This window comes from Dama dama, chromosome 18, assembly GCF_033118175.1.
Source record: "Dama dama isolate Ldn47 chromosome 18, ASM3311817v1, whole genome shotgun sequence".
Lineage (NCBI taxonomy): Eukaryota > Metazoa > Chordata > Mammalia > Artiodactyla > Cervidae > Dama > Dama dama.
The window spans coordinates 24,359,684-24,383,608 of NC_083698.1; the positions used below are offsets into that span (position 1 = coordinate 24,359,684).

At 36.9% G+C, this 23,925-nt stretch overlaps 1 protein-coding gene and 1 non-coding gene across 2 annotated transcripts in view; one reads left to right on the plus strand and one right to left on the minus strand.

Annotated features, from left to right (window-relative positions):
- AHR (aryl hydrocarbon receptor) overlaps window positions 1-17,113 on the plus strand; it is a 49,717-nt gene extending 32,604 nt beyond the window's left edge. The window contains exons 4-11 of the mRNA XM_061165025.1: window positions 1,254-1,343; window positions 4,010-4,133; window positions 5,063-5,193; window positions 7,046-7,248; window positions 7,924-8,033; window positions 8,836-8,977; window positions 10,092-11,319; window positions 14,159-17,113. Coding sequence (XP_061021008.1) covers window positions 1,254-1,343; window positions 4,010-4,133; window positions 5,063-5,193; window positions 7,046-7,248; window positions 7,924-8,033; window positions 8,836-8,977; window positions 10,092-11,319; window positions 14,159-14,293 — 2,163 coding nt within the window. The 3' untranslated portion in view covers window positions 14,294-17,113. The remainder of the gene's footprint in view (window positions 1-1,253; window positions 1,344-4,009; window positions 4,134-5,062; window positions 5,194-7,045; window positions 7,249-7,923; window positions 8,034-8,835; window positions 8,978-10,091; window positions 11,320-14,158) is intronic.
- Window positions 6,949-7,012, minus strand: LOC133073177 (small nucleolar RNA SNORD31). The gene has a single exon (XR_009696885.1). It is a non-coding gene; the product is annotated as a small nucleolar RNA SNORD31 (small nucleolar RNA).
- Window positions 17,114-23,925: the final 6,812 nt, after the last annotated feature.

Here is a 23,925-nt window from a genome sequence, read left to right on the forward strand (position 1 = left end):
TATGTGTCCCTGTAGTTCACAAAGCATGATCTGGTAATACTTGACCTGCCCATTTCCACAGCAGCGTATTATAACAATGGTGCCTCACGTGAGCTGAGCGCCAATCTGTACCAGGCACTGCGTTAGGTGAGACACCGTCCTCCTATCCACCTGATAAAGAGCCTGTTTTTCACTAAAGCTCGAACGGGTAAATTAACAAAACCACACTGTTGGTAAGAGACAGAAGAATTAGTCCAAATTCTGACTCCAAATATGAGACTCTTAAACTAAACCATTCCCTGTCTCGTTTTACACAGAAAAGAGTGTCTCAGGAGGGTTTAACATTCAGCACATATAGCATGAAGAAAAACAAGTGCTGAGTTGAACTCAAGCAGGCAATAATGAGGGCTTGAGATTTAAAAGATGTGATCACAATTAATTCTTAAGGTGATCTAAATACTTTTATTACCATATAGAGATATTAACATAGGACTCGAACAACCACTAAAAGAATAGGAAAAGATAGTATAGTTTCTTAACTAAAAGAAAGGAAAAGGAGTAATAAAAAATAATTGGCCCAAAGGAGGCAAAGTGGAAAAAGTAGCATAGTATATAGGTTAACAGATAGAAATAACACCAATAAAATATGATAGCTTTAAACCTAAATATATTAGTAATTATATTAACTTTAAATGAAACAATTTGCTGTATACTTGTCTTACATGTATATATTAGTTCTAATGTATAGTCCATTTGTATTCCTTTTCTAAAATAAAAATGTTTTCAATGTTTTATAATACATTGAGAGTATCTAAATTTCAAACTGCATTAGTGCTTAAACTATCTTTACACAGAGATTTTCTGCTATCAAATTACTTTAAGGCTCTAATCAACATCTTTACATGCTATCTTCCTTTAAAAAGCAGTGTGACAGATTGCAGCAAATGATATGTATACAATTATGTTTAGAAAACATGTCCAGTATAATAAACACAAAATCTATAAAGCATGAGGAAGAAGAAATCAATATTCTATTCAAGTTATTGTGATTGAGTATTAAATGAGCTCTAAGATTTTCTTTGGCCAAATCAAAAGAATGGATTCTTTTCACCACTAGGGGTGTGGTGTCTCTGCATTTTGGGGGTGTAATCATTTTAATGATTTAAGAGATTTCTCATCAGTAAAAGTAATAACCTTAACTGAAGTCAGTACTTAAAGGATGATAATATTGTTAGTTAGTCACATTACTAATTTTCTAACTTTTCTCCTTGTAGGCACTAAATGGCTTTGTACTGGTTGTCACTACAGATGCTTTGGTTTTCTATGCTTCGTCTACCATACAAGATTACCTGGGGTTTCAGCAGGTAAATATAGTTTTCTTAGGTCATTAAAAAATTCTTTTTTGAAAATTAACTTACTACTTTTTATTTATCTTATACTTTAGGGACACAAGTGATAATTTTTAGATAAAAATGTAATTGAAATACATGTTATAGAATAAAAAAGTATATGTTTGCAGCTAATATATTTTTATGCTTTTAATATTTTACTGCATTATAAGTTCCTTAAAGGTACATGTGACTCATGGGTTTTGTGTTTCTTCTTTCATTTATAAGGAATTCTTATGTATAAGAAAGAGCAGATGGGGTTTGGATGGGGGCAGACAGGAGAACATGTGCCATCAAATCAGCTGTGGAAATTGGAGGGCAAGTGGTAACTATGAAATGAATGAGGTGATATATAAAGGTACAAGCAAAATACTGTGGCTTATCCCTTTAATTCTGACTTGTATGGATTATAAAAGTTTTCCTGAAGGAAATGGTATTTAATCTGAAAAGAGTGTGGGGTCCGGATGAGTGGACAGTTGTGGAGGGAACGCAGAGAAGAAAAGCTAGCCATACTGTAGGCAGTAGGCTGGAAGGCCTTGAAGGAGGTGAGTGTGTCTGGTTTAATGTTACTAAGTATACAGTCAATATGGATTTGTAAGGTGTTCTGTGTATTTGAGGGGTGAAAACATCCAATACGATGTGGGAACAATTCGTAAGTACATTTGAATGCTCGCTATTCTTACATATCAGTAGTTCTTAATTTCTAATGTTCTTAAGAATCACTGAAGAACTTGATAAAAACGTCATAAAATTGATGAGCCTCAGTCCCATATAATCTGATTCAGTATGTCATAGTGGAGCCCATGTATTTCATTTCTAACAGGCTCAACAGGTGATGCCACGACTGATGGATGAATAACACTGTCTGCACTGTTAGACAGCCTGAGGTCTAAATTATGTCATACACACTATAGAAGCCACTAGATACTTCTGTTGAAGGGAATGCATGTATTCCAGTCTATATTTCCCAAGATAACTCTGGTAGTTGTGTACTGGATGGCATAGAGATGACTTCATGTTAGAAGCAAAGGTTCATAGGAAGGTTCAAGTCCAGATGGCTAAAGTGGTGGAATCTGGCTCCTGACACCAAACCTAAGTATTTTTTAATTTTAAAGGAAATATATTAATGTCCATGGAAAAACCTGTTAGAAACCTCATTACATAACTAGCTTAATTATTATTTGATTGATTCATATCAGGTAAGAAATCAAAAAGACTAGCTATTTCTCAATCTGTTTTTTTTTTTCCCTCATATGTACACCTAACCTGGATATTCTTTAAGAAAACATTTATATCTGACATTAATGGTGGTTTATGGCATCATTTTTAAAACTGTAGGTCGTGACTCATGAGTGGGTGATGAAATTGATATAGAGGATCACCAGTCATTCTTTTTAGCTGCTTAAAATAAAATAGGAAACACAATGAATGGAAAATATTTCTTGCCGTGAGTTGCAATAAAAAAGTTAGAACACTAATGGTGGAAAGGCTAAGGCCTCAGTAAATGCTAAGAAGCAAGAAGTGGAGGAAAGACTCTGAGCTTTGTAAAGGCATAATCCCTTAGCCTTATGGAATCTACTAGAAGTCAAAATTTCATGTCAGGAAAATTGTTAGCAGTGAAGGAAATACATAAAACTTCAGGCTGAGAGAAGTCAAATTTAACTGAATGTTCAGACAAGTTTTGTCAAAAGAGGATTTTTTTAAAAAATTTTTAATTGGTGGAAAATTGCCCTACAATGTTCTGTGGTTTCTGCCGTACAACAATGCAAATCAGTCATAATTATATATATATATATGTATCCCCTTCCTCTTAAGCCTCCCTCCCCTCAGCCCACCCCGCTAGGTCATCACAGAGCCCCAGGCTGGGCTCCCTATGGTATGTAGCAACTTCCCACTATTTGTTTTGCACATGACAAATATATATGTCAGTGCTGTTCTCTCAGTTCATCCCTTCCTCACCTTTCCTTGCTGTGTCCACAAGTCCATTCTCTCCTAGGTTCATCAGGACTGTTTTTCTAGATTCCATATATATGTGTTAATATATGATACTTGTGTTTCTCTTTCTGACTTACTTCACTCTGTATAAGAGGCTCTATTTTAAAAGATCAATAAATAAAAATCAGCAGACCCTAATGTGTTGCAGTTAAAGAACAGGAAGGTGACTTATGTGACTAAAAAGTGGTTCACATGGGGAAGTGATGGCAAATAACCTTTGACTTGTCAGCTAGAGTGCTTGTGTCTTTCTAGCTTTTCTTGTCTTGAATTCCAGGAGAACTTTGCAATTGTTTGATTTGCATACTTCACCACTAAAAAGCACCCTGTAATCTAGCAGCTAGGTTTTGAAATTAATAAACCACATTTTTAAAGATCAGTGCATGCATGCTGTATCACTCAGTCACGTCCGACACTGCAACCCCGTGGACCGTAGCCCGCTAGGCTCCTCTGTCCTTGGGATTCTCCAGGCAAGAATGATGGAGTGGGTTGCCATTTCTTCCTCCAGGGGATCTTCCCAATCCAGGGATTGAAACCACATCTCCTGTGTCTCCTGCATTGGTAGGCAGATTCTTTACCACTGAGCCACCAAGGAAGTCCTTTTAAAAATCAGCACTACTTATTAATTTCTTTGTTTCTTTTTTCTTTAGTCTGATGTCATTCATCAGAGTGTGTATGAACTGATCCATACCGAAGACCGAGCTGAATTTCAGCGCCAGCTGCACTGGTCATTAAACCCTCAACAGTGTCCAGACTCTGGACAAAGAATTGATGGTAAGAATGTTTACCAAAAGGTAGTGTTGGGAATTGAATTCTCTGAAAGGAGGCAGAGAACCTTGAGGGGCATAGAACTCCACAGTGAAGATTAGGAAGAAGGGGAAAGACATGACTATCTAGCCGCGGGCCAGAACCAGGTCACAAGAAGCCTGATGACCTAAGGAGGACTTCGAGAGATGACAGCCATTGATGGATTCCAAGTGATAAAGTATAGCCATATACTCAGTAATAGAGTGTATAAAAATAATTCTTACACTATTGTGAAAGAGGGGGTGGAATGTATAAGGTTAATTCTGGAGTGTGTATATATTGTTCTGTGTTTAAATTGCACCAAATATAAAAGCAAACTAGCAGATGGAAGGATTAAAAAATACTTTTTTCAACAAAAGCCATGTCTTCATACATCTGTAAAAATGTTAAAAAGAAGAAAAAAGGTGTTAGAAAATATAGAAATTGTTGACAGTGATAGCTCAATAGAAATCAAAACAGCTGAATAGATAAAGTTCTATGTAGTAAAAGTATTCAATAAGTTTTAATTTCTTTTCACTAGCTTCTCTTCTAAAAGTGATTTTTTTTTATAATTAGAGAATATAGCTTTGGTTTAGAAATGAACACAAATTTCAGCTCTTCAGACACTTGTGCTGTGTTGTGCTAAGTTGCTCAGTTGTGTCTGACTCTTTGCGACCCCATGGACTGTAGCCTGCCTGGCTCTTCTGTCCATGGGATTCTCCAGGCAAGAATACTGGAGTGGGTTGCCATGCCCACTCTCAGGGAATCTTCCCAACCCAGGGGCCGAACACGTGTCTCTTATGTCTCTTTCACTGGCAGATGGGTTCTTTAGCCCTAGCACCACCTGAGAAGCCCATTCAAACACTTAATTTTTAGCAAAATGGAAAGTAATTTTGTGTTGCTATTTATTTCTATAGAAGCTAATGGACTCTCCCAGCCAGCCATGTATTATAACCCAGACCAGATTCCTCCAGAGAACTCTTCGTTTATGGAGAGGTGCTTCGTCTGCCGACTCAGGTGTCTGCTAGATAATTCATCTGGTTTTCTGGTAAGGTGCAGCATCTTATACTGGCATTTACTATGAAGTTTTAGAAAATTAAAAAGAAAAATGAAACCAATTTGAATGTATTTGAGTTTAGGTTATAAAAATCTACTTAATTAAATAGTTTTATAAAGGAAAGGAACTTTTTAAAAGTCTTTTTAGATTTTTGAAAATATCTTCCATAACTCAGAGTCTCTATCCTTTAGGAGGCAGTATAACAAAGACTGAGTGGAATAACATGGGCCATTGTATTTTGCCCTTCTTTTGGACTTTGTTAGGTATAAGGTAATTATGTAGCACTTTTTTGGTGGCAGACTGCTTATTATCCTCTTTGGGTTTAACTCCTGCCAGATGGAAATATGATCATGGTCTTTTCCACATGGTTAGAGTAACTGCCATGTAGAAAAAAATATGGTTGTATATTCATCACTGCAGGATCCTCATCTGGTGTGAGACACACCGTGTAGTGTGAACTCTCGTGTTAGAGTGACCTTCATCACAACCAGTGAACTCCATCACAACATCCTGTGTGAATTCCCAGGATGATCAGCAAAGGGAGAACTCTAGGAGTGGAGGTAGATCGTCCAGGCTCTCATTTGTATCCTTAAGATAGTGCACTCCACCACAGATCTGTTAACAAAATGATTTTTGTTGGTGTGTTTATGTCTGAATTTTGCTTACCCAGAATTAGAACTGTGCTTTGATATAGTTTTCCTTGTACTGATGAGCAATTAGTCTGTATTTCTAGGTGAAGTTTCTTTGTGTAATTGGGTCTTTTCTCCTTTGTACTGGTGTCAGATTGACGTCAGAGTCATCCCTTGGCCTGGTCAGTACTGTTTTAAGCAACCAAATTGATCATGGTCATGATTGTCTGTTTCCTCGGTCTTCTAAAAGTATTCTTTATCTTAATAGAGGTCTGCATTCTTTATATGGCTTTAGGATTCATTTTAGTGTTTTTGAACAGTTGTGTTTTCTCTCTACAGAAAAGATCCCCTTGAGTTTTGAAATATACTCTGAGCTATGGAATCTAGCCCATGTATATTTTATAATTAATGTGTACTTGCTGACTTTATCACAATTCATTTGTTCAGGAAATAGATTTTGAGCATGCAGTGTGCACGGACCCATGCTAGACATAGATGCTTGGGCAGCTGCAAGCTCAGAAAACTATGTAGGTCTTCCTATTGTGACCTGTTAAAACAAAGAGTGGGTCTCTTAGCAGTCCCTTGAGGACAGTCTCATGCTATCTTTTAGGATATATTTAATGGGCTTCCTGGGAAGAAGGGAACGACAATAGCATTTGATAGCCTCGTGAACTTTTGTGGAATTATCAAAAACACTGAAAATGGCCTTGATTGAACCCTTTAAAAAGGAACCATTTTACTTATCTTTCGAAGGTTTAAAAAAACAAAACTTTTATTTAAAAAAGCTGAAACTGAAGTGATTGTATGCTAATTTAACAGGTAAGTTGTATAAGGAAGTTCCATTTTTTATATTCTCCAAGAGCTGGATTCCATTATGTGTTCTTTGCTCTCTCTTCAAACCTAACTTCAGACTGGAGTTGAGCAGAAATGTGGCTTACTCCTTTCCCCTGGAAAAAATTGGGAACTAAGTCTCTCACCCATCCCCAGAGGACAGGCATATGCAATGAAGATCTAACAGACATTTTGTAGAAACGACCAGCCAGGCCCAAAAGCTTCTTTTTGGCTATAATGCCTGCTCAGCTTCCCACTATTGTCACTTTTCACCCCAGGGCAAACTCACAGCTCAGAAAATATCTTTCTGTCATAGTGATCAGACTGAGGTGGTATGGAACCTTTATACAGCAATAATCTCAATGAACTTTTCGTTTCTTAAGGCAATGAATTTCCAAGGGAGATTGAAATATCTTCATGGACAGAACAAGAAAGGGAAAGATGGATCAATACTTCCACCTCAGTTGGCTTTGTTTGCAGTAGCTACGCCACTGCAGCCACCATCCATACTTGAAATTCGAACCAAAAATTTCATCTTTAGAACCAAACACAAACTCGACTTCACACCTACTGGTTGTGATGCCAAGTAAGTGAAACTTTTTCGGGTTTATTTTACCAAATGTGTATTTTATTGCAGTAAGTCTGTCTTATGTACATATTTTCTATATGGTATAGTTTATAACTTTGTTTATCATTATAGTAGCTATTATTAGTTCATACTTTGTAGCATAGCCTTTGAAAATAATTTCATCACATTCACAGATCGTTTATTTTATATCTTACAGTATTGTCACAATTTCTGTTTTATAGATGATGTGTTTATATTAATAAGACTCAGTATCCATTTATTGCTGGCTTTTTTACATTGTACAAAATTTGACTTTTAACCCTGGAAGTTCAGTAACTAAAGTATGTTAGGGCGTTTCTCCTCCCTAGTATGGGAATGCATACAGGTTTGAGAAACCCTGCCCCTCCAAATGGAGTAAAAGCATTCTAGAATAATTAAAGATTTTGTATTTCATCTGTATAATCTACTCTGTTAGACTCATCTTTAGTGATTATTCTCCTGAATGAAGACCATGAAAATTATCTAACACTGAAATTTGCAGACATATGCAAAAGAGCAATTACAGAAATGTGTTCATTTCTACCTGCTGTTGGGAAATTCTGAGTGTCAACATAGTGCAGAAAATAAAGAATTTATGTCGGTGACTTCTTTTCTGTTAAGTTTTAATTTTGTTGCTATTTTCCCTTTAAACAGAGGAAAACTTGTTTTAGGCTATACCGAAGCAGAGCTGTGCATGAGAGGCTCAGGATATCAGTTTGTCCATGCTGCTGATATGCTCTATTGTGCTGAGTACCATATCCGGAGTAAGTTGTATTTTCTTATGAACTTGACTGAGAAAATACCTTATACGCTAGGACATGTTTCAGATTATTACTGATGTAAAAGTGTTTTAAGGGAACTATCTGGATTAGCTTCTATTCAGTATCACACCACTGTGAGTAACTGGAGTTACACTCTTAATTCATTAGCTGCCACACAGGAGTGGAGTGGCTTCATTACTCTGAAAATGGCCATTTTGTCTCACCAATTTATTTCATAGCTTTGTTAATATAGTGAAAGTGTTAGTTGCTCAGTTGTGTCTGCCTCTTTGCAACCCCACAGGCTGTAGCCCAGCAGGCTCCTCTTCATGGAATTCTCCAGGCAAGAATACTGGAGTGGGTTGCCATTCCCTTCTCCAGGGGGTCTTCCTGACCTAGAGATTGAACCTGCATCTCTTGCGTTGCAGGACGATTCTTTACCATCTAAGCCACCATGGAAGCCCAGATTATACTTTAAAATTGTATAGTCAAATATTAGACTGTAGGACATGTTCCCTTTTAAAAATGAAAACAATTCTCCCCCCCTGCCCCAACTATAGTTTCACATATTACTTGAATTGTTTGACTTAATCTTTCCTTGAATCATTTAAATAATAAATTTAGTCTGAAAGAGGAAAAAACAGCAATGCTGAAGAACTATCTTGATGCATTTTAATATACTTTGCTTAGACGTCATCAGTGTATTTATCATCTTTGGTGATATGTGAATTACATCCAGAAATATTACAGAGATTTTCTTTATTGTTTTGATTTTAGATTTGCTAATTTAATTTTTTTTTTGTTTTAGTGATTAAGACTGGAGAGAGTGGCATGATAGTGTTCAGGCTTCTTACAAAAGACAATCGATGGACTTGGGTGCAGTCAAATGCACGCTTAGTTTATAAAAATGGAAGACCAGATTATATCATTGCAACTCAGAGACCTCTAACGTAAGTACAAAGACCTAGAATGTTTCATGTTTTGGTTTTTTATTTTTAACACTCTGGTTTAGAAATCCTCTTACATGAAAACCTTAAAGTAAATTCTAGGAGAATTTACACTGGAAATAAACACTTTCATCAAGAGGCTCTTTTGTTCTTCGTCACGTCACTTTCTGCCATAAGAGTGGTGTCATCTGCATATCTGATGTTATTGATATTTCTCCCAGCAGTCTTGATTCCAGCTTGTGCTTCATTCAGCCCAACGTTTCTCATGATGTACTCTGCAGATAAGTTAAATAACCAGGGTGACAATATACAGCCTTGACGTACTCCTTTTCCTATTTGGAACCAGTCTTTTTTTCCATGTCCAGTTCTAACTGTTGCTTTCTGACCTGCATTCAGATTTCTCAAGAGGCAGGTCAGGTGGTCTGGTATGCTCATCTCTTTCAGAATTTTCCACAGTTTATTGTGATCCACACAGTCAAACATTAGACAAGAGCCTGAAGGAATTCTGTCCTTTGAAATTTGTTGTGGCTTATTTTATAATCTAGTGTATGGTCAGTGTTGAAAAAATATCCTACATACTCTTGTCAAGAATGCATGTTTTTATACAGTTGCTATTTTTGTTTGTTCTATTAGTTATTAGGTTGTTAGACCCATTTGGAGCTCTTTACCCAATACCAACATTAAATTTTACACATATACACACTACATAGTATATATGAAACTATGACATTTATTCCATGCCTTAACCTGACTTATGAATTCTTTTCCTATGCAAAAAATTTTAATTTTCATATGTCAATTTTCCTTTAGAGTTTTATATTTCAGCATGCCTCACTTGTATATTTGGATCTGTATTCCATTCAGAATTTATTTTTTCAGGTAGGGATGGAATCTGAGAGTGAAATTAAATTTTGGGACAAATTCTATCTAAATTTATCTAAACAATTTTAAGTACTTGTCATCAGAAAGATTTCTCTCAAATTTATGTTCACCTCTAGCAAACTTAACTACTGTGTATTTTGCATGCTAGTTTTTCTCTTTTAAAATTTCTTATTTTGGAAATGTTTATGATACAGCTTTTCCTAATACATGCAAACTTTCTTGTGCCCAATTGTAGAGATGAAGAAGGAACAGAGCACTTAAACAAACGCAATATGAAGTTGCCATTTATGTTTACCACTGGAGACGCCGTTCTATATGAGATAAGCAGCCCTTTTCCTTCCATAATGGATCCCTTACCAATAAAGACTAAAAATGGTGCTGGTGGAAAAGAGTCAACTGCCACATCAACTCTAAGTAAGGAGTCCTTCAACCCCAATTCCCTCCTGAATGCCATAATGCAACAAGACGAGGCTATTTATCTCTGTCCTGCTTCAACTAGTACACCTATCGAAAGGAATTTTTTCAGTGACTCTCTGAATGAGTGCAGTAACTGGCAAAACAGTGTTGTACCTATGGGGAGTGACAGTATCCTGAAACATGAGCAGATCAGCCAGTCTCAGGACATGAACCCAACTCTCTCTGGAGATCATGCCGGGCTCTTTGCAGATAACAGAAACAGTGACTTGTACAGCATTATGAAACACCTAGGCATTGATTTTGAAGACATCCAGCACATGCAACAGAATGAGGAATTTTTCAGAACTGACTTTTCCAGTGAAGATGACTTCAGAGATATTGACTTAACAGATGAAATTCTGACCTACGTTGAAGACTCTTTAAATAAGCCCACCTTCGGGTGTTCAGGGTACCCTCAGCAGCCGTCCCTGGCTTTGAACCCCAGCTGTCTGGTCCGGGAACAGCTCCCATCAGACCAGCAGCAGCTGCAGCCCCATCAGGTGCACACGGCCATGGAGCCGCAGCAACAACTGTGTCAGAAAATGAAGCACATGCAGGTTAACAGCATGTTTGCAAACTGGAACTCTAACCAGTCCGTGCCTTTGAACTGTCCTCAGCAGGACCTCCAGCAGTACAGTGTCTTTGCAGACTTACCTGGGACCAGTCAAGAGTTTCCCTACAAACCTGAGCTTGATCCTATGCCTTACCCCCAGAACTTGATTCCCTGTGGTCAGCCTCAGGGTACACAGTTAGACTTTCCCATGGGCAATTTTGAACCAGCCCCGTACCCTACTACTGCTTCTAATTTAGAAGATTTTGTCTCATGTTTACAAGTTCCTGAAAACCAACAGCATGGACTGAATCCACAGGCGGCCATGGTAGCTCCTCAGACTTGTTACGCCGGGGCTGTTTCCATGTACCAGTGCCAGCCCGACCCCCAGCACAGCCAGCTGGCGCAGACGCCGTACAACCCAACCACGCCGGGCTCACAGGCATATGTAAACAAGGTGAGTGGTCTCAAACTGAGTCCTTTCAAATGCCTCTTCATACATTATAAATAGATGTGAGTTACGAGTTTTCTGTCAGTGATTTAAACCTCTATCTGTAGCATGAATGGGAGAACGTTTCTAATTTTATTTGTGACTATTTTGTGTAAGCTGGTACTTTCACGTTACTGATACAAGTATATCATATTTTAAAGAAATCAAGGATGAAAGCAGTATGAATACATCCATAAGTAAAATTACCAAGTAAAATTAATTAAAAGTAAACTGTTTAGAATAATGTTGATTTTTTTAAAAATCTGACCTTTTAAACATGTTGACTTAGAAGGCTTTAAGGTTTTAAAAATAGTTTTTTCAAAGCTCTTTTTTTTTTTTTTTAACTGACATTGTTGATTTACGTTTTCAGGTATATAAACAGTGACTCAGTGTTTTTATAGATTATACTTATTATTATTAAATATTGACTCTCTTCCTGTTGAAACTGGGTTAAAACCAGTATCCATGTGTTTCCTTCAAATAGTTTTGTCCTAGGTGATCTCTGTAAAAGTCCTAGGCTCGGTGTTCTATCTTCATTTTATCCTTCAAGGTAAAATAGTTTTTTCCCCTGGTATCTTAAGAAAATTAAGAAAGGTAACTTATCTGGCTTTCTATCACAAGACTCAAGCTGGATGTTTTATCTTTATCATTTAAATGTGTCATTCAGACTCTTCTACCACCATGATAACTTAAAGTGCTTCCTGATAATTGCTGCTCTTTGTGACCACCCGGGAATGTCTCATGCTTGCCTTTATGCTTTTCCATTAGAAAATATTGAGTTCATGTTGTATATTTTAGTTGTGAAGCAAATCCCAATAAGACTGTAATAACAGTTTATAAATGTCATTTGCAGCTTTCTGTTTTTTCCCTGACCTTTTTTATACACTTGGTCTGTCTGATTACATATGAGTTTCTCCCTAGAAAAAGACTGTGAAAAATTTTCTTATCCTTACTCCTGACATTGCTCAGGTATATTAAAATTTAACAATGAGTTACAGTCTATCTCACAACATTGCTGCAGAATAAGCACAGATAGGTAACTTGTAAACTGTAGAAAAGTGAATTATGTAAAATTATATTCTGAAGAGGGCCTGCATTAGCACCAGCTCCTTACAGTGTTTTCTTTCCCACTGTTTTGTGTTACTTCCTTATGAATAGTAAGAATTCTGGACCTATATATTCCTCCAAGGAGTTACTGGACTTCCCTCAGACAGTAAAGAATCTTGCTGCAATGCAGCAGACCTGGGTTCGATCCCTGGGTTGGGAAGGGCATCTGGAGAAGGGAATGGCTAGCCACTCCAGTATTCTGGCCTGGAGAATTCTATGAACAGAGGAGCCTAGAGGGCTATAGTCCATGGGGTCACAAAGACTTGGAAATGACCGAGCAACTTAAAAAAAAAAAAAGGAGTTATTAAATCTAAACAAATCGGAACTCCATCTGTGGCTCATATTATATTTCTGTTGGCTAGCACTGCTCTAGACAGTCTTTTTTTGAGTGGCGCTAGTGGTAAAGAACCTGCCTGCCAATGCAGGAGACATAAGAGACACAGGTTCGATCCCTGGGTTGGGAATATACCCTGGGGGAGGAAATGGCAGCCCACTCTGGTATTCTTGCCTGGGAAATCCCATGGACAGAGGAGCCTGGCAAGCTACAGTCCATACCCAAAGGGCAGGACACGACTGAAGTGACTTAGCACACAGTCTCTTTAAAGACAGTTGCTGATGTGCGTTGTATTGAGTGATGAAAGTAATTTATCCAAAACCTACCTTTTGCTGGGCAATTATTGAAAACTTCCTTTGAAAACTTGACAAAGTTTAGAAGGACTGAAACCTTATGTTACATAGGCTTTAGAAAGGTAAATTTCATTTGAAGCAATTAAAGGTATGATTATAATCTATTACTTTCACTAATTATACTAAGATTCAAAAAGTTGTATAATCTATAAAAATCTACAGAAGTATTAGGAATTATTCAGGTCAGTCGCTCACTCGTGTCCAACTCTTTGCAACCCCATGGATTGCAGCGCACCAGGATTCCCTGTCCATCACTAACTAATTATTAGTAACAGGAATTATTCCTGTAATTCCACAGAACTGTGTGTCTCAAGGTCCTCCCCTCCCTCCTTTTTTTCCAGTAGCACTTAGGGAAATGAGACTAAATTTCATTGTTAAAAGGTGAGATAAAGCACTTTACTTTGGTAACTTTTATTTCCATACTTAGGACAATAATTTTAGTAGTACTTTGAAAGCATATTATGAATAAAATTGGTTCTAGAAATCATACCCATGGTATATAGTATGTAAGGTATGTAAGGAATATTAAGAAACCTCTTGCAAATCATAACTTGCCTCTTTTCAGAAAGTTCTAGGTTATCTGTAGTCCAGTGTGGTGATCTTGAATGTAGTTAGTTTATTGCTACCTAAATCTTACTGAGATACAATCTGGTCAAAGCAGACTTACTTAGGACAGAGAATAGTACCTGTGGTTCGTGACTGGTACTTTCTGATCCAGTGGTTCCTGCCCAAACCAAAGGCATTTCATTGATCAGACAGTCAATGTATGGAGTGCCACATCTAAAGTGAGACAAGGATATCACTCACCTATACTATCTAATGGAGAAACTGAAAGATTGCAAATGCAACTAATACATGTGTTCAATATGTCTTCACTGAATGAGTTAAAATGGCAGTAAAGGAGTTTTAACAATAACTTGGAGGGTAAAGATTTTAGAACTACATTTTCACCTATCTTATGGTTTAATCTGTATGAAGGATCTGTTCTAATAAGGTGCGTTGCTGTTTGCAGTTTCAGAACGGAGCAATTTTAAATGAGACGTATCCAGCTGAATTAAATAGCATGAGTAACACTCAGCCTGCCACCCATCTTCACCCATCAGAAGCCAGACCTTACCCTGATTTGACATCCAGTGGATTCCTGTAATTCCAAGCCCACTCCTCACCTTGGTTTTCGAGTAGTTTGTGAAGCATCACAGAGTAATAAGACTGTCCTTGTTGGATGTCAGCAAGTTCACGTGGAGGCATTGATGTACGTGTTATTTTTACTGTTATAAAAACATTAAAATCTGGTTTGTAATAAGAGGAGTTAATCACCTATACTACCATCATTAGAATAGTATGCTCTCACAGAGGAGTGAAATACCATCTACAGTTTACAGTATTCTGAAATAATCCCACAGAATATACAGAACTTTTTCAGGGAGATATTATGACACTTTTAAATAAGAAAAATTTTTCTCTGGTGGAATTACTTCCATCAGATTAAAATAAAATACTTTGAGTTTTGAACTTGTATATTATTAGTGTACCAAATATGAACTATTTCCTTTTACTTTTAGCTTCTGCTTTTATCTCAGAGGTTAAAACAAGTGGTTTGGTGCTTGTATAAAAAGATAATCTCTATATGCTCCTCCCTCCTTGGTAATGTAAGTGCCTCACACTTTTTTCTACCTGTAACACTGTAGGGAGTATATTTTATGTAAAGTATATATTTTACATAAAATATACTTTTTCTTTTTAAAATTAATAACATTCTGCACACAAATATTATTGGTATTTCTTAAATTCAGTCATTTTTATTAATCTAGGCATGTTTCAACTGCACTACTCACCCACTTTCTTCAGGTAAAGAGCAAATAATGGTTGAAAAGAGAAATATTTATTACTTACTCTAGTTGTTTCTAGATTTTAATGTTGCCGTGTGCCTTACGTTGAAAAATTTTGGAAGTGGAAATATCTTCCCAAATTTTTTTTTAGTTATTGTAAGAGGACAGCACTAAAATTTCAAGAGTTTTCAGAAGTAAGAGATATATCACCATTTAGCTTTACTAAAATCTCCACCTTAATAGTTGAATGTTGCCCTGTAAAGAATCTGCTGTTAAATGCAACCCTGTGTATTAACTTAAAATGAAGAGAAGCAGCTTTATTTTTAGCTCTTTAGTAAGTAAAGCACCCATTTCAATATGTATAAATTCTTTAAAAACTGTTTTAGAGCTGTAATCCTTTAAAATGTAGTATGTTGACTTTATAAATTTCACTTCTTAGTACAGTGGAAACTATTTGTTTTTCTCATATTTGAGGAGTGTTAAGATTGAATATAGCAACGTTTGGTGCAAAGTATTGGTATGAGTGAAAAAATGGTGCATTGTATAGTTTATAATGAACAACAATATTTGTAAAATGTTTTCAGTCTTTCATTTAAAAATAGTGCATATCTTACATATGCACATAAATAACTTGTTCGGGTCTTAACATATTTTATCACTGTGTCTTTTTAAGAAAGCAAATTAATCAGACCACTAATAACTTTACCATCCTTGGGTGACTTAAAAGTGCCACCATCTGAGTTTCTTTTACTTAAACAGGACAGCTGAAAGGCATAGATATGTTTTGCATGTATTATAGAAAAACACAATGCAATCCCAAACTGAAATGTAGTATTAAAATACATTACTTTTCTTTTTTTAGTAAATCAATGTATATAAAAGTGACTTCAGACACAGTAGCTAAGTCAGTTTTATGCATTTTCTGACAGAATTTTGAACCTGGACAATGAATTCAAGTGTTGAAAAAAATAAATTTGTCTAAAACATTTCATAATTTGTTTGTAGCAGGAGGAATCACTCAAGATTTAGACCAGACTAATATTAGTCCAGATTAATACTCCATTTTTACATTGAAACCTTTCATGAAAAGTCTTCATCTAAATCATTTTTGTTAGTCTCTTCCACATGTTACTGAATGAACTGTTTAGTGCGGGAAAAAGCAGGCTTCTAAACTGTATGTGAATATGATGACGATCAAGTATACACTTAAAAAATTTAAAGCAATATTGTATATTTTTACCTATATAAACTAACTAAAATTTACCTAGTAATAAAATCACATTAAACCCAATATACCTTTGTCTGCATTGCTAAGTGCCAAAGGAAGAATCTTTGTGTAATGCTATATTGAGGGATTTATTTTTAGATGACGTGCACTTCTAAGGATGTGGATGTTTCTACTCTGATCTTTTTCCTATGCCAGGTTATTCCTCCAGTACCTGAAGATTTACCAGTGTTCCAATGTATTACATGTAGCTTTTAATCATTACTCTGCACAATCTAGTGTTTTTCAGTATTACTAAATTTTAGGTAAATGTTTTCATGGGTGTTTTCTCCTTCAAGATGTTACTGCTTACATATGCCATGCATACATTTTTGTTTAAAATATGATTTATAACATCCTTATCAAAAATTGTATACAATAATTTATGGTAGTAAAATAATCACCAAGTATGAATAGTATGTTTTAACGCAGATTATTTTTGGTCCACATAAAGGAAATGAGCACTTATAGTATAGTATTATAATTACGTCAGATGAAGGCAATCTATAATATTTAAGGATAGGTTATGTCAGTAATTCCTAAACTTCTTACAAAGTTCTGCTCCCCTGGATATTTTGGGCTTTACTGGAATATAAAAAAAGACTTCAAGTAAACGCATGGATTAAAATGCTTCTGCAATGGACTGTTCTTTTAAATCTTGTACAATCAGTGTTACAGTTTAGTGGTGGTAGTATTAATTCCACTTTAATAGACATTATTTTAAGAAAATTTATGAAAAAAATTTTATACAACCCATGTTCTATTTTGTGCTTAGGTAAGAAAAGTTATTGCCCAAACTTATGTCTCTATCAAATATAAATGGCATGTTAAGCCTTTGGTATTATATTCATAACTATTAAACACTCACCTTGAATTCTGTAGTTGGCATTATTTGAAGAAAAATTCCTGAGAAAAAGTTTTCATTCTCAGTAACAATTGTTTACATTAATTTTACACTTATTCTTAATCATAACAACTTGATAGTAACATAGCAAATTCGTATTATACCTGAGTCTGAACATTTGAGAAAGACTAACACTATTTTTTGTCTAAAAAGTGCGTAATACATTCTGTTTCAAATATTTGATCTCAGAGAACCAAGAAAAAATCCAGATAATCATCTTCCTGATGCCGGTTTTCATTTAGTTAATTGGTTTCCATCAGCATGAATGACTTCAACTTGTCCCCCTGTTATCAAGCCTATCAGACACTGACCAGGGATGTTATTAGCTACTCACCAGACTAAGGAATATTGCTCCAAGTTTTTTCCCAATGTCTGCAGAGGACCATGCTTCCAATTTCGCTGATACAACTGAAACTGTCAAAACCCCACAGCATATCCTCAGACTATGTACTTTGACCCTGACAGTACCATTGGCCTCTGTTCTTAAGCCAACCTCCAATGGGGGAGAAGAAGATCCCTTTCAAGATTAAACACCCTTCCTAACCCCAGATTCCACTGCATCCCTCCCTCAACCCTCGCCCACACCCTTGGGAATGACAAATGTATTCTCTTATGTCCATGAGGAGGGTTAGCAGATGTAAGCTAGTATACATGGAATGGATAAACAAGGTCCTACTGTATAGCACAGAGAACTATATTCAGTATGATAAACCAAAATGGAAAAGATTATTTTAAAAATGTATGTATATGGACAACTGAATCACTTTGCACAACAGAAATTAACACAACATTGTGAATCACTGTATTTTCCTCTTCCAGAATCTTTTCTCTGTCCTATAAGCTTACCCGTGTACAGGTCATCCTCTATCCTGGAAAAAATGTTACTTAATTCTGCATCCCTTTCCTTATCACTTCTCTGCCTCCTTTCTCTAAAACAATGTCAAGCTCCTGAAATCTTGTTTTCCTCCCATTACATTGCTCTGTTGTAGTTCACTTAACTTCCTTCTTACCATAGGCTGGTTCTCTGTGGCCCTGCAACCAAATATATTGTAGCCTCAATGAATTTCTTTCCTTCATTCACTCTGTGGTATTAGTTGCCCTGCATCCGATTATTCCTTCAACTTCTCTCTCCTCCCACCTGGGAAGAGTCTCATTTCTGATCACTGTGTGTGGTTCATTCTCATTCTCATACTGACCCTTTGGAAGCACATCCTCTCTGCAACTATTACTTTTGTGATGACTCCTCTCAAAAACAGATCTTACCTCTGAAATGGTGATAGAGACACCTTATCTCTGATCTGTATTCATAGAGCATCCTTCCCTCCAAGAGCAGCAGAGTAGAGCCAAGCACTCAGACACTGAAGTCAGACTCCTGGCTTTAGCACACATACGATGTGAATCACTGGGAAGGTTTCTTCTTCTCTTTGAGCCTGAGTTTCTGTTTCTACAAAATAAGGATAACAGTAATGCTCCACTGTATTGTTTGGGGATTCCATGGAGACTTTATGTAAAAACAGTTCTCAGGAGGCCAAAATGGGAACAATTTGAGCAAAACAATAATAGTATTGGATTACAAACCAAGGAATGAAATACCCATGAATCCATGCTGGTATAAAGGGTTGCGTAAGTAAACGGGGGAAAAGGGCAACTCTTCCAAATAGAAGAATCCTGAGTGTAGATAACTATGCCTTCTAATAGATAATTAAGCTTCCAAGGAGCCTAATAATACCCCCTCTTCCCTTGAGTGTGGGCTAAACTCAGCCTCTTGCTTCCAAAGAATACAGTAGAGAAAGGGAAAAAGTTACAAGTTGGCATTGTAGAAATCTGCCTGCACCATTTTAACCAAGCAGTTGAGTTTGACAATGATAAGTCACGGTGTTCCTCTCAGATATAATGGTATGATCAGTACACTTCTGCTCTGTGGCGTTTTTCTCAAAAACACATAACCCTAGTCTAATCATGAGAAAATGTCAGAGAAACCTCAACTTGAGAGAGATTCCACAAGATTTCTGGGAGTGTTCTTCAAAGTGTTACAGTCAAGAAAACTGGAGATTGAGACATTTTCACAGATTAGGAGGCTAAGGAGACATAACTGTTGATAAATACAAAATATAATAGAGTATCTTGGACTGCATTCTGCAATAGAAAAGAGGCTTTAGCAGAACACCTGCAGAAACCCAAATTAAAATTTAGGTGGTAGTATTGGACCAGTATCATTCCCTAGTTTTACCAAAGTACCATGGTTATGTAAGAGGTTAAATTTAGAGGAAAATGAATGAAGAGAAGAAAGGAACTCTGTATCTTTACAACTTTTATGTAAATCTAAAATTATTCTTAAATAGTTTATCTAAAAATAATTTTTGTATTAAAAACAGTTTGTTAACTGTCACATAGCAAGTACTGAATAAATGTCCGTGATTACTATTTCCCTGTGATTTCCAGTCAACCTCAATTGTAGGTAAGTCTCTACATTGGTACTGTTCCTTCTCATTCTGTTTCCTATTTATTTCATGAATATCTAGGTTTTTAGTCTCCAGTGCTCCTTTCTATTTTAATCTCCTGATTATCATCCTTATCAATGATCCTTCTAGCCATGTTTCCAGAACTCTTACACATCAATATAATAATCTGTTTTTCCATTCCAACTAAAAACAATCACATCTCAAACTTTGAGCATTTCTAACTGCCTTATTTTTGCCAACTTCAAATTTCCTTTTCTGATCACACCATCTTCCACTTTCTTGATTCTTTCTTCTTTGTTCAACTAGCTCTTTGCCCTTCTTGTGATCTCCAGCCCTGTGACTACATATTGTTCTTATTCAGTCCATCAGCCTGGACCTCAGTATCAGGGTGTCAGCAATGCATTTGCTTGTGCCCTGAAATTGCTTACTTCCTTACTGGTAACTGACACTCCAATCCATAGCCCTGGCCAAAACTCATCAGCAGTGCACATAGCTGGGCCACTTCTTTTCCTGATAAGCAGTTTTGCTAGACAAAGTGACAAAACTGGAAAAATGGCCTCACTGCAAACTGAACTGGAAGGAAAGCTAAGACAAACCTAGACAGTGTGTTAAAAAGCAGAGGCATTACTTTTGCTAACAAATGTCCATACAGTCAAAGCTATGGCTTTTCCAGTAGTCGTGTATGGATGTGAGTGTTGAACTAGAAAGAAGGCTGAGTGCTGAAGAATTGATGTGTTCGAACAGTGGTGTTGGAGAAGACTCTTTTGAGTTCCTTGTACTGCAAGGAGATCTAACCAGTCCATCCTAAAGGAAATCAGTCCTGAATATTCATTGGAAGGATTGATACTGAAGTTGAAACTCCAATACTTTGGCCACCTGAAGCAAAGAACTGACTCATTGGAAAAGAGTCTGATGCTGGGAAAGATTAAAGGCAGGAGGAGAAGGAGACAGCAGAGGATGAGACGGTTGGATGGCATCACCGACTCTATGGACGTGAATCTGAGCAAACTCCCAGAGATAGTGAAGGATGGGGAGCCTGGTGTGCTGTAGTCCGTGGGGTTGCAGAGTCAGACGCGACTGAAAAACTGAACAACACACACACTTTTACCATGTCTTTGGCAGAGACTGACAATTACCTAACATCAGTAATATCTTTTCTTCTTTCTCTATAAGAGAACCCTGACTTTTCTCTGATCACTGAGGGGAAAAAAAGGACTACATTTTCCAGACTCCTTTATCGATAGGTATAGCTAATATAAGATCTGGCCAAGTATATGAAAGCAACACTTCTGTGATACTTCTAAGGGTGCTGAAATAGACCTAATGCAGCTGCAACAAGTCTTTTGTGCTTTTTTGCTTTTCCTTTGTAGCCAGCACACATGGGTGTGATCAGTGGAGATTCAGCAGCTCTTCTAACAGTGAAGACAGAAGCCATTAAACTAGGATGGTGAAGTGAAAACAGGACAAGCCAGGGTTCCTTGTGACTTGAAACCACAAAATAAACCCTGTCTGCCTACCTCGTGAATTCTTACATATAAGAGATAAAAAGATTTCTGCCTTGGTTAACCCATCATTTTATGATCTATCCCACCCCTATCCCCCATCCATGGTATCTCCATCTTCTCACACTCTCCAATGATATTATCTCTGACTTGACTCAAACAAAGTCTGATGTGATAATCAGTTTCCTCCTTTTTTACCTTTATGTTTTTATCGATCAGTTATCCTCTCAGACTTTCCCTAGTCCTTTTTCTTGCATTTTCAGACATTGAATGTGTTGGTTTCTCCAGCACACAAGCATCATCCATTTTCTTCTAAGGACAATAAATCACACTACTCATTCATTCTTTTTCCATCTGTCCATTCACTCATTCATTTTAATTGTTCTACATCTAAATGGAGCAGCTTGCTATGACTTACTTTCTCCATTACTGACCTATTTCTTAAATCTTCACAGTGTGAATTTACTACCAATTTGTAGAAATGTTAAGTGAAGAAATCTTTCTTCCTTGATACTTTCTTACCTTGGCTTCTGTAACATGATAATATTTTATTGCTCTTGGTCCCCCTCTCTCTCCTAAATAAAAGATCTAAATAGGCATTTCTCCAAAGAAGACATAGAGAGAGCAAGAGGCACATGAAAAGATGTTCAACATCACTAATTATTAGAGAAATCTAATTAAAACTACAATGAGATGCCACGTCACACCAGTCATAATAGCCATCGTGAAAAAGATCTACAAACAATTATTGCTGGAGAGGGTGTGGTGAAAAGGGAACTCTATTGTACATTGGTGGTAAGCAGTATGGAACTTCTTTAAAAAACTACCATATGATCCAGCAATCCCACTCCTGGGCATGTATCCTGAGAAAAACATGATTGGAATGGATACATGCACCCCAGTGTTCATTGCAGGTCTGTTTACAATAGCCAAGACATGGATGCAACCTAAATGTTTCATAGATAGATGAATGGATATGGAAGGTGTGGTACATGAATATTGTGAAATATTACTTAGCTATTAAAAAGAATGAAATAATGTCATTTGCAGCAATGTAGATGGGCCTGGAGATACCATACTAAGTGAAATCAGAGAAAGTCAAATATCACATAATATCTCTTATATGTGGAATCTAAAAAAATGATACAAATTAATGTATTTACAAAACAGAAACAGACTCACAGACTTAGAGAATGAATCTATGGTTTCTGAGGGTTACCTTTTAACAAACTCCTCTGATGAGATGTATGTTACATTAATATATGAAAACCATCAGGATAATCTTACAACATAAGTATTAGACTAGGGAGGCCTGTCCCAAGCTACACTGTAACTTGAGTGACCCCAATTGATCCTTTGGCTCCCAACTGAGAAAATCACATTTATTAGTTTAACTGCCCTCTTCCCCTGGTATGTGCACATGCTTGATAGAATTTAATTTGGCCCCATTAGCTTTCCTGTGCTGATGAGTTTAGACTTTTAAATTCCACTAGGCAGAATCAGTTCTGGCTTCCTCCAGCCCCACCATCACCACCTTGGACAGGATCCACTGCCCCTGGAGGTCATTTTCTGATACTATTTCTTCCACTTCTAGAAAAATTTTTCAGGAAGAGTGATGGACAGAATTCTGTTTGGTGTCTAAAGTATATGGGCCTGTATGAAACAGCTTACAATTTAAAGCCAGCCAGAATTTGAAGGAACACAGACTTATATGTAGAAAAATATATAGAAATCAGGGATTAATAGATTAAAAAAGAGAAGAGGTCTGTGATGTGATTACCTACTTCAAATAACTAATAAGCTAGAATTTGGGGAAAGAGATTATTCCTGTCATTTATGGTCCAGAAGTTAATCCAGGATCAATGATAAAAGTTACAAGAGGAACTAAAGAGCCTCTTGACGAAGGTGAAAGAGGAGAGTGAAAAGCTGGCTCAGAACTCAACATTCAAAAAACGAAGATCATGGCATTCGGTCCATTAACTTCATGGCAAATAGATGGGAAAACAACGGAAGCAGTGACAGATTTTATTTTATTGGTCTCCAAAATCACTGTGGATGGTAACAGTAGGCATGAAATTAAAAGATGCTTGCTCCTTGGAAGGAAAGCTATGACAAACCTAGACAGCATGTTAAAAAGCAGAGACATCACTTTGCTGACAAAGGTCCATCTAGTCAGAGCTATGTTTTTTCCAGTAGTCATGTACAGATTGAGAGCTGGACCATAAGGAAAGCTGAGCGCCGAAGAACTGATGCTTTTGAACTGTGGTGTTGGAGAAGACTCTTGAGAGTCCCATGGACTACAAGGAGATCCAACCAGTCAATCCTAAAGGAGATCAGTCCTGAATATTCACAATGGAAGGACTGTTGCTGAAGCTGAAGCTCCAATATTTTGGCCACCGGATGTGAAGTGTCAACTCATCAGAAAAGACCCTGAGGCTGGGAAAGATTGAGAGCAAGAGGAGAAGGGGGCAACAGAGGATGAGATGGTTGGATGGCATCACTGACTCAAGGGACATGAGTTTGAGCAAGCTCTGGGAAATAGTGAAGGACAGGGAAGTCTGGCATGCTGCAGTTCATGGGTTTGCAAAGAATCAGACATGACTTCATGACTGAATAACGACGACAGATTTTACTTTAATATAAAGAAGACCATTATTGAAATATCTCTAGATATGAAATAAACTGATTCATTGAAATGTAATGATCTTCCTGTCTCTAGAAACACCACTTAGAATTTATGTTGAGAAAATAATTCAAAATTCTGAAACGTTACACTTTATTACTACTGTTTCCTTCTACTTCTGAGTCTAGGATTCCA